A 12,027-nucleotide genomic window follows, 5' to 3' on the forward strand; every position below is an offset into this window, starting at 1 on the left:
CTGAAGGGCGAATCAGAAAGGCAAACTGGCATTGCTTGCCTCTCTCACCCAGCGCCCAACTCTACCAGCTGGTGACAAATGGACGGGTCTTCTAAAATAATAAACGTAACAGAGAAAGAAAATTGCGCAGGTACGGTTGTTCTTTCTCAGGAGCAGTTGCAGCACAAAGTGAGTCGACGAATCTATTCTTTAACTGCTATCCTGCGCCATGATATCTCGTTAGACGTAACAGCTTTTTACGCCGCGCTATAGAAAGAAAAGCGCCAGCGTTTTCCCGGCAGGGGCAACAAAAAGAGAAGCTTGACAGATAGGCTCGTTGAAGGCGAAATAACGCCGCAGCCGTTCCCCAGAACGAACGTCCTGCAATCGTAATGAGCCGTTCGAGGCCATCGCCAGCAGCGGATTGCCAAGGTGAACGTATTGTGTGCGCCACTTTATATACGCAGCTAAGCCTCTTTCTAGACACGCGAAGTGTCGACTGGCTATACCAGGCGCGCTGAACACAAGATTGACGACAAACCCTGTTCGCTTTAATTAATGAGCTCCTATTGCCGCTAGCGGCCGGTGTTAAGGGCTGAACCGCGATATTGCGCGGGCGCGCCCATAAAAAAAAATTTACGTTTTTAATTTAGGCGCGAAACTAGCATGCTGTCTAATCTCATGGTCATTGCAGCTATGAATAGCGGCATTCCAGCTCCGCCGCCACCGATGGTGTCGTCAGTATTGATCACCAGGGCGTGTTCTTGTTTAATAAGAGCATTACTTGGCTCATTGTGCGATCCCGCCATTATCAGAATGTCATAGAAGAAAGCTTCATCTAACTTTAAAGAAAGAACTGACAAAAGTGGCCACTTTGATGACTTGATCCTCTGTCTCACCATAACTGCTACCGCTCCATAGCAGAGCGCCGTAACCACTGTGCCACCGTTTTTTTTTCTTTATTGACTCATTTGTAAGTTCACTCATCATCAACACCGCAGTTCATAGAAGAAACACGTCAAAGGCATATGTTACAACTACCAACCGGCGTGGTTGCAATCACAACAAAATGATCTTAGCTTTGTCAAGGGTTCTAACGTCGACAACCATTCCGGAGGGCATTCTTGCGTGTTTTGCGCCTCCAGATAGGCGTTTATACTTTCTCGGAAGTACGTCCGCGTCGGTCGTACGTCTGGGTCACAGTAATACGCAACCATTCTGGAGCGCCAGAGGCTGTCAAGGCCAACAATCATTACTAGATCAAAAGGAAGACCATTGTCGTTTTCTATCGCTAGATATCTGAGGCCGTGGGGATATATAGCGAGATTTCTTTTTTAACTGTCCTTCATAAAACATCACAAAAAAGCACTCCTTTCCAACAATGCAGGCAAACATAACTTGTGGTCTCGGGTTGTTTACAGATTAATCGAACTGTTTCCCACGGAAAAAGAAAGCGTCCCAATATGAACTTTGAAAAAAAGAAAGTTTAACCACTGGTTAAATTTGCATAATCTTTGCCCTTATTACTACATTCTGACCATGGCTACTACTGTAAAAGGATCTATATAAAGGCACAAGAAATTCAGTATTCATATATTCATAGACACAGATTTTTTCTTCATAGACAGAACTCAGATATCCTTTTGAAAAACATGCGCTTAGAGAGCGCACAGTGAAGATAACCTCCTTAAAAAGCCCATGAGGGTTCCGGGAATGCTGTTTGTGTGAACAATAAAATATGGTAGCGCTTTGCTCATTCTCATCATGCGTACAGTGAGCAAGAAAGGGTCCCTGACGTCCCTAAAATATACAAATCTGTTCACGAGCTGATGCACAGTGTGATGTTCAAGACGTACTCCGCGCCGCCATCTTTGACGCGCCGGAACAGGTTCGTTCGACTACACCTCTCCCAACCCGAGGTCCACACAAGTAATGCAAGTATGCGGTGAAATTTCTGAATCTCTAACCGAGAACAGTATCACACCGTGATTGCATGCCAAGTCTTACTGATAAAGAACAAATTTGACACTACTGTTGCTCTGGCGAAGATGGACAGATTAGCCACTTTCCACCTGTCCACTTTCTCACGCATCGGTCTTGTTGTAGCCAGTACTAACCATTTTCTTTGTAGAATTCAACCTGCGCACCAAGTTATTTTATGGGAGTAATTTTCCACCTAATGTTTGCGCAAGCGAGTGGGGCCCAAGGCCATTCTCCGTGCCAAAACCCCAGGCATTTTCCCCAATTCACAGGACTTCCAGAGATATAACTAAATTGTTTAACCATTCTCATTGCTTCAGTGACGCTTTCTTTGTTGTCACAGGCAAGGGCTACGTCATCTGCATACGCCAAGAGTTTAACTTCTGAAGCATGCAGGCGGAAACACTGAACGGCAGAATTTTGCAATGTGCAGCGACACAGTGCTTCAATATACACACGGAAGAGAAGTGGGCAACCTTGGCACACCAAACGTCGCATACTAATTGACTTTCCTGCCGTCTTGTTCACAGTTAACCGTGTGGAGAAGTTCTGGCAGGCCATGGCTACACCTTCTTTAACAGTGCCGGCACTGATGCATCCCAATACGGCTAACAAAATGTCATGCGAAACACAGCTGGATACATTTTTTGAAGTCTATCTGGAGAACCGCGACAAGCTAGCGCAGTGGCGGAGGAACCATTGCGCTACCGTTGCATTGCGTCCCCGTCTTACTGCGCCACCGTTGCAACAGGCGACAGTGATGAATATATTCTCTCCTGTGCACGTGGTTGGTCTCTTCCTGGCGGGCGATTCACTAGATGGGAGAGGGAGCGGCTACGGAGATAGCACGGCCGCTCACTCTGCCTTTCTCGTCGTCGGGGGCCCGCAGACGCCGTCGCCGGAGCCGATGGGCGACGGATAAGATGCAACGCGCTTCAGGTACCCATCCAACGACGCCCTACGACATCCGCCCGGAGTATGAGGTGGAGTTCGCTTACGAACCCGATGAAAAAATGTAGTGTCAGCACCATAGCTGCAACTCGGATAAGTACCGTCATCGCTCGGCAAAGTTGTGTAATCGAGAAAGAACACTCTAGGCAATGTGCATGAAACACTACTTTAATAAGAACTCCGCAAAAAAAAACTCAGCTGAGAGATAGCAATATGGCAGGTTTGTCGTCTAGCGTTTTTGCGACCTCATAAGCAGCGACATTACATTTGGAAACATAGCGCGGCAGCACTAAACTCACCAACATTTCGCCGCAACACTTCACTCAGTGACATAACTCAGCGGCTCAGTCAGCGTCAAGTAATGCTCTAGCATTTACACATCATAAGAATGGCTTAGGTGCCTCCATAGCTTTGTTTTCTCATCGCGCTTTGAGCGCGAATAATACAATCGGCTATATGTCGTCGTCACAGCGCGCAAAATGGGCATGAATTGTAGATTTACGCTTGAGAAAAGCAGGTTGTAAAACGAAAAGAAAAAAAGGGGGGTTCCCCGCTGGCTAAACGACAACGGGGAACCTTCCCCCGCTACAACTTTTCGATATTGCGTGTGCTCAGTTGGGAGGCCATATAAGCGTTCTTTTTTTCCACAGCGTTTGCCTTCCCGCGGCGCAAATGTGGTATGTGTGAGGTCACGACGGGGATTGTGCGAAAATTCCTTGGGGACTCGTCTCGTGCACGCCCTCGCATACCGCCGCTACCGCCTCGCTTTGCTGCCGGCACTCGCTGCCTAAATTAAAGCACAGGGCCGGCACACCTTTAGTCAAGCAAAACGATGTATGGTAGTGAAAGATAACGAAAACAAATCAAAGGAAGGAACCTGAATGAGTCCCTAGAGACGAAAGACAAAGCGTGAGAGGCCGGAACCGGTTCTCGCTGTTCTTTTCGTTCTTTTTTATTTGCTTGTTACGAACCTAGCGGGGAGGAATGTAAGAGACTGTTTACCTCTCGTATCACTGCGGGGAAAAAAGAAAAAAAAAAGAAACCGGCAGTACTGCGAGAATCTCAGCTCCACCGAGGACTGCAATTCGTTGCGGCAAATCCATGCAGTGCGGCGTGGAATTAGCTTCAGCGAAAGTTGGAAGCATTGCGCTTGGATAACGACAGCTCAGATAGGATGTGGCGCTGCCCACGGTTATTCTTTGCCCTTGTTTCCGTGCCCGCGTGGCTTAAGCGATATATGGCTCCAACTAGCGCAAAGTCTTATCTGCTGTCGTAAGCTGACTTGACTAATCGCCCCGAGTTAGTGACATGTTCCGCGTAGCGAATGGGTGCGCGAAATAAACGGGAGCGAGAAAGGAAGCGACGGGATGAAGCACAAAAAAAGAAGGAAGAAGCACAAGAACGCCAGGATACTTCGCGATATAACGCACGCGTGTCTTTCGTTTACAAGGCATTGGATTAGCCTCTCTACAATGCCTAAATAAAGCCTTCCATGTCACTTCGTGCGGACATTCAATAAACACAAACTCGTGTTTCCACTCTTTATGCACTCACACAAAGCCCCGCTATATATGGGTTCCAACTCGTTGGATATGCTACATTTTTTATTTTTACGCTTCAATTTCTCTGGCTTTATTTTCTATTTGCTTCATGTGGTTATAAATGAAAGATCGCCCCCCTCGTTCTTATCACTGAGTACAATTAACTCATGCAATACGAGTTCGCCCAACTTCAAAGCTGATCCAACCTTCTTATGAGCGATGTGTCTCGTACTGAGAAGGACTCTTCATCTCGAGCTTTTGTAGAAGCAACATTTGTAGACGCAACATGGAACTACATGAAGTATATGACTGATATCGGAAGTGTTGAAAAGTGAAAATCACTTTGTATAGGGCATGGCGTAAAGCAAACTTCTTGACTCGGTAGTGTTATTTTATGAAATATTGTGGTCAGTCGCGAAAATTCGAAATAACTTGCCATCGTGCCTCAATGGCAGCGACATTGTGCAGTGCAGCAGCGCAAAGTCGCGGGATTCGACTCCCGGCCGCGGCATACTGGCGAGGAGAGACCAAAAAAAAAAAAAAGGGAGAAAAGATACAGCAGAAACGTTTGCGTGTCGATATTTTGCGGCGTCATAGGACCGCAGGAGATAGAAATAAGTTCAAGGCCCTATAATACGTCTACTCAAACTCCTTGTTAAATTGGCTAGAGTCCAGAACAACTTCTGGAGCGAAGATTCTGGGACCGTGGCCATATCCGTCCATGGCGCAAAAACGATTCGCGGGCTACTGGAGGTCTCGCGGTGTACTGGCCTTCGTCGGCGGCTGCGCCGTCCGTAGTCGTGCAGTGCATCCTCTTATTTATTTGCAGTGTTCGCTACCTCCCTCGTGCTATTTTCTTTCGCCTTAGAGCTGTGCAGGGTAGCAAACCGGGCCATCGCTCGGCCGACCTTCCTACCTTCCACATTTTTTGCTCTCACTCTTTCTTTGTTTTAAACACTACAACTAAATCAAGCAAATGGATCAACAGTGGCACAACACAACCATTGTGCGATCACAACATGTTATATTATTATTTCTTTATTGACTCCACAGCACAGTGCGTAACTCGGACTGCCTCATTCATTCGTCTGAAACAAACGTGTCTAGCCCAGACATTAGAGGTACAACTATTACCTAATGCAAAAATTTATATTATGCTTTTTTCATCTTATATTATTAACCAAGAGCCATCGTCGGCAGACGGAGAAACTTTGTTCATATTCACCTCCCCCCCCCCCCAAAAAAAATACCATAATGGTTGTATTATTTTATGTAGTATGTTTTGTTTTATCTACCAAATTTAGAAATAAATGCCTGAAAGAGAAAAAAAGAAGGAAAGAAAAATAGGACGTTAACTAGATTGTCCAATTTGCTACGCTAACCAGGGAGGGAGGGGCATGTGGAGGAGTAAAAGAGAAAAGAAATCGACGAAACTTTCTATACACCGTTTTTTCATGGACGCCACCATGGATGGATGGATGGGTGTTATGAGCGTCCCCTTTGGAACGGGGCGGTAGGTTGCGCCACCAAGCGCTTGCTATTATACTGCCTAATGTCCTACCGCATTGCTACGCAGTGGCACCATCTATGAGAAGTCGGCATGCTGGCTTGGGCGAGCGCTCTGTCTTGCATGGCAGGTATACGCTCAGCGGTACTTTCTGGCGTGTGTTTTCGCGCTCGTGCGGTCTATTTAGTATGACGTGCGTCTTCCACATGGTAAGCGGTTCTGTGAGACGTACTGAAGTGGTTTAGGTTGTTATGACCGGACTTTCTGCTGGCGTTGAGGCGGATGGAGCATGCAGTGCGATGTGTGCGCGCATGTGCGGTCTATTTAGAATGACGTGCGTCTTCCACGTGGTAAACAGTTCTGTGTGATCTTCGAGGCCTACAATCAGCCTCGAAGATCAGTTGTGTATTTCTGAATGTTCCATTCACTAATGTGACCTTATTTCAGCATTATCCTCTAGTTATAAACAGCGCTTTAGGAGTGATGAAACATGGGTGACGATCGTAGCAGCGTGGATGAAACATGGGCGACGATCGTAGCAGCGTGGCTACCGTTCTGCTACGATAGGAGTTGTGCTGTTATACTTTGACAAGCGTTCAAACTGTTAGCTGCGGATTACATTGCATGACTACTTGGTTCGGTCGAGGAGGTCTCCACTCATGAATAAAATTGTTTTGGTTAGTAATAACAGCACACCTTACAGTGTGAATTAAGCTTGTCCAGCAAAGCGACCATTTACCAACAGTGCGAGCATCCTAAGCAGTGGTAGGTGCTGGATTACAGATATATTTGTTCTATACAGCGCATGGTCCAAGCATACGGCATCAACGTTTATAGATCTATAAACATTGTGCGGCGTGTTTATGCGAGGTCGTATTGCGGCGTTAGCCTATTTTCTGCTTCGTTTTGGAGAAAGTCGATGATAACGGAATTTTTTTTTTTTTTGGTTGTGTTCGTTCTGTTCTCTAGGACGCACTCACACCTATTACGTAAATTGCGTTTTTTATGCAATTCCTCTAATAAATTATGGCTTTACTGGATAAAAGGCAATGGCGAAACACATAGCTTATACACGTATCACGCTGGTTCACCAACCGCAGTGATCGCTGTGTTGAGCAGCGCCATCGGCCTCGTACAGGAGGCTAGCGTAGGCATATAGTGATTTCAAGCCTACTAGACTTGAAGTGTGCGAGGACGATGCCGTTGTATCATAAATATTTTATAGTGCCTGCAGCTTAGATGTTTCGTAGGTGCCTTAGGTTGGCCGCACAAGAGCATGCGCTCTTATGTTTTATGTTTTAGTCCCTACGTCAAACGATCAGATAGTGAGTATATTTACCACTTCATGCTGGTAATACACAGACGCCGGTTCTCCTCGTAGAATTAAAACCGATATACGCAAAATAGTTCACAACACACACACACCACGGCTGATAATGCGCGTCACATGTTTGCGCCCCCAAGATATATTTCCGCGTACTGTAGTTACTAATGCACCGAAAGGCTTCCCTGACGACCTTATATGAACCGAAATTGCGTGCATTTCACAAAGCACGATCTAAAACATCTCGAAATCGTTCCGCAGCACGCGACAGCAGTACTTTCGAGCAGCGCCGCGTCGGTTCGCACAAGCCAGAGAGGAGGAAAGGCTCGCCGCGCGCCCTTTCCTCCTCGCCCGATGAAAAGGTCTATAGACTAACAAGCAAATCTTTCGGAAGGGAGCTTCTTGCTCTCGCCTCCACCATGCTGCACAGTTCTAACTGACGCGAAGAAGTGTGGACAAGGGCCAGCGTCAACCAGTGAGGGCAAGAAAAGATCAGTAAATAAAGAGCAGCTACATAAGCGGGGTTTCTGGCGTTGAACCGTAAAAGAACCGTGCCACGATAGGCCAGGCAAGGCTTCGGTGGCGCTGACAACGCAGACCGCTCGTGCGGCCTCGATCCTCTGACGGCGCCTGCTTTGTAAGTCACGCGGTTGGCAGTGATGGACGACGATCGGTTGCGTAACCGCACGTGGTCTGCGTAGTGTACACACGCTCGCCCTCTGTGGGCGCACGAGCGGTTTCAGTGCTTGGACCTTTCTTTTCTGACTTGCTCCCTTCACCGCTGTGCGGTGATCTGTGACATGTTCCCAGGATGTCAGACATCCTGTATCGGCAGCAAGTGCGCGCTCTGTTGCGTTTATTTCACGTGTTTACCAGAGAGGAAAGGACGCAGGCGCTGCGGATCGCTCGATGGGAAAAGCTCGGTGGTTCGGTGTGCCTGCTGAGCGCAACACACGACTGCGTGGGAGGACACAAAACGTGGGAGACAAGCGCACTATAAACACCGAAAGGGCTAAGCCGTCAAACAACCACGAGAGACCTGCACGGTTGCACATAACTTCTACAGAAGAGATGACCGAAATACAAGAGCTGTGGCGTTCCTGTGACTGCGGGCCCAAAGCACCTTTACCTTTTCGAAAGCATTCTTCTGATCATTATTATTATTATTATTATTATTATTACTCTGTTTGAAAACATGTGTATATTGGATAGAAAGGAAATAAGGGGAAGACGCAGGCTCACAACAACCACTGAAAGGGTCACTACGCTTGCCCCCTTTTTTTGAAATTAGGTGATAGAAACAGAAATCGAAAATGGAATAAGGGACAAGGAACAAGTAGGGCAAAGAATAGAGTACGGAAATAGGGACGGGAAAAAAAAAATCACCACCAGTAGCACGAGTTACAAAATATTAATAATAGCAAAAAAAAAAAAAGAAAGAAAACAAGAGCATTAGCAGTTTTCGCCACTCAGAAAGAAAGAAAATGCGCTCGAAACGGAAAGCCAAGGCAGTTTGCTGTAGAAAAGTAAGCGGGACGCAATGAGCTTGATTGCGTCGAGACGTACAACCGCTCGGAATCAGGCATTCATAGAGAGTCGTACATCACAGGCCAGAGTCGAAAAATAAATAAATTGACAGGGTAGGCAGAGCACGCTTCTTTTTAAAAAAAGAAGAACCATATAAATGGGGAAGGTATACTTTTTATGGAGTCAGCTACATTAACGCTTGAGCGGAGGGAGAGGGAAAAGAAAAAAAAAGCGTGCAAAGACATAAAATAAGCGAACTAGAACTGTATTCCATACACACAGAGCGAAATATATGCAGACGTTCACGAAAAACTAACTAGGTGTCCTAAAAGGACCACAGGTAGTGCTCAGCGAGGCGCATGCTTTCTGCGAGAGACTAAATTAACGAACGCATGGCGGTGAGACACCTATATACGCTTCTTGGAGAGGCACGTTCATGCAATGGGATTGCCTGTCCAGAGTACTAGGCTGAGCCTGCCTGTATGGTGACGCCGTCACCAGTGCCACCTATGTCCTTTTTCTCATTTGCAATAATCATTTCCCTATCTCCGCCGCACGTTAACATAGTGTAGCTGCTTAAGCCGTAAGCGTATTGCCCATGGCTCCGCAATTAAGGTGCGGGGTTCCTGTACATGCGTGCTCTGCTCTTCAAATCCTCTTGGCTGTGGCTTCTCATTTCTCTGGCGAAGATAGACGCGGTTTTTAGCGGGAACTCCGTGTCTGAAATAGATTGCGAGGCCAATAGATATACTATCGCAATAAAATGGACGGTTCCGACAGTCGCACGAAGCGCTTCGGCGAAGAGAGAGGGTTGGACGTACGAAGCTTGCAAATAGACGCGAATTGTGAAATTCCAGCTCGGATTAAACTGAAATGGTACAACGAAGAGAGGTATAAGAAGCAGGAGCAGAAAAAAAAAAGGAAATCGAATACCAGCTTTCTTTTCTTCGGAACTAATGCAAACTTACATGATTACTCATTGAATATATGCTCCACAACTCTATACGCAACTCCCGATACCTTTTTCCAATAGTGGCGAATCAGTGTCTCGCTTTGTGTGCCGCGTGTTATCGGGGCCGACTCGGAGCATCGGTAGGGACTTATGCGCACTTGCGATCCAATTAGGGAGTTTCGCCCGCAGGCCTCAGCGACAGGCGCTATCGAGCATGTCTACACCGCATACGGCTAAATGTTGCAAGTACTAAATACTTCCTACTCAATATTAAACGGATAACGTCGCCACTTTGCCTTTCGTGCAACGTACGCGAATACATCGCTCGCTTAATGTACGCTTGCAGGCTATTGACGTTAGAAAAATCGGCCCTAATGCCCGCCCTGAGCATTCGTCAAAGAATGTTATGCTTTGAACTGCAACCGTATGCTGGGCCCATGAACTAACGCCGCCAGTGCAACTCGTGCAACGAAGGCACACTTAACATTCCTCAAAGGCACTGGTGAATGAGACACTAAATAGTTTTGATATGCGTTCTGCATCCGTGAAGTGCGCTGTGTAGTGTTGCCAACCATCTGGAATTTAGTAGTGGGAGAATCCCGACCTTTTGAATAAATTCCACGAGTCGCGACTCCACGTGGTCGGCACGGGAAAATGTACTGACCTTTTTTTTTTTTTGCTACCGAATAACAACCAATAAACCCTATTTCCTTTTTTTATAACGCCTAACAAGTCGGATGCGCATTTTTCTCTTTTGTCTTCAGTCGTATAGTGTCATAACCATGAAGGCGCTTTTATTTTGTCGTGGTTCTAGTTTTGGTGTAGGCACTAACCGGTCACGGCACCTCCATCTGTACCTGGCAGCCGTGTTAGCTAGGGTAATTGCTGCACCTTTTTTGTAAATCGCGACATGGAACAACAACAACAACAACAACAACAACAACAACAACAACAACAACAACAACAACAACAACAACAACAACAACAACAACAACAACAACAACAACAACAACAACAACAACAACAACAACAACAACAACAACAACAACAACAACAACAACAACAACAACAAACAAACAAACAAACAAACAAACAAACGAACAACAACAACAGTGCAACATTGTTGCACTTTCTGGCGCTCCTCGCACTGACAGGATCCATCGTTGCCTGTCTCTCACTGCACGCAATTACGCGCTAGTTTTCGCGGTGTTTCAAACGTCCTGCGAAACCTTTCATTCCCACCCCTCTCCCTCATCCGTGCAGCTGATCGAGGAGCTGAACGTGGGCGTGGCTCTGTTCCGGGACGTGCTGCTGAGTGTGAGCAGTGCCCAGGACGGGCCCGAGCTGCGCCAGCGGATACGCACGCTGCGCCAGCGCTGCGTCCAGGCCTGCGTCGACGCGGCACACCTGCTGCTGCCGCACATTCGCAGGTGAGGCTGCGGCAGAGGTCGTCTCGTCGACACTTGCGCTCGCTGCGCTGTGACCGGTTTGCGAAGGGATTGCCGACAATGCACCTCAAGTGTACTTCAGGCATGCGCGTCACGCGAAGATTTGCACTTTGTGCACTTGAACGTTAGAAATGATGTCAGTCTGTTTTTATCTTATTGGTGCTTCTGTTATGATCATCCTTTTGAGCACGATTATCACGTCGGAGTGATGATGATTAATATTTATTGGCGTCGCCTTTAAAATGGGGCGGTGACAAATAGTGTCCTAGCCTGCTTGAGTTAATCAGGTATGCTATACATGCTTTTGAGTCTAACATTTTTGCATACATCTCCTTAATCTTCTTTCTCCTCCTCAACATTTCTTCTCTTATCGATACTTGTTGCTGAGCTAGTTGGTTCATCTTATTCCGCGAATTTAAGGCGCAACCAGGGGTGGAAAATAGCTTCAGGACAGAAAAAAGCGTCTTCCTGTCCTCTCTTTCTTTTCTTGAAGCTTCTTTATGCCCCTGGTAGCGTCTTAACTTCGCGGAACCTCTTCTCTGTCTACCTTGTACCGCTACCTAAGCCTGTAGCAGGTCCGGTCGTATCAATCTCTTCCTTGCTTTTTTTGCACCAATACTCCACACATCTCTTGCTTATCTCGGCTGCTGACCGGTTGATGCCTCCGTCCAGTTTAATCCAAGCGCTTCTGAAAGGTGTACGTTAGCTACGGCTCTCACTGGTTGAATACATTCGCATTCGATTAGGATGTGCTGAGTGGTCTCCGGATTTTCGCTGCAGCATACACATGCCTCATCTAGTTGCGAATATTTGCTCCA

General features: G+C 46.8%; 1 protein-coding gene across 1 annotated transcript in view; it reads left to right on the top strand.

The window, feature by feature from the left end:
- LOC142572320 (regulator of G-protein signaling 7-binding protein-like) overlaps window positions 1-12,027 on the top strand; it is a 126,670-nt gene that overhangs the window by 50,212 nt on the left and 64,431 nt on the right. Inside the window, exon 2 of the mRNA XM_075681330.1 lies at window positions 11,025-11,191. Coding sequence (XP_075537445.1) covers window positions 11,025-11,191 — 167 coding nt within the window. The remainder of the gene's footprint in view (window positions 1-11,024; window positions 11,192-12,027) is intronic.

The sequence above is a fragment of the Dermacentor variabilis genome, chromosome 2 (assembly GCF_050947875.1).
Source record: "Dermacentor variabilis isolate Ectoservices chromosome 2, ASM5094787v1, whole genome shotgun sequence".
Taxonomy (NCBI): domain Eukaryota; kingdom Metazoa; phylum Arthropoda; class Arachnida; order Ixodida; family Ixodidae; genus Dermacentor; species Dermacentor variabilis.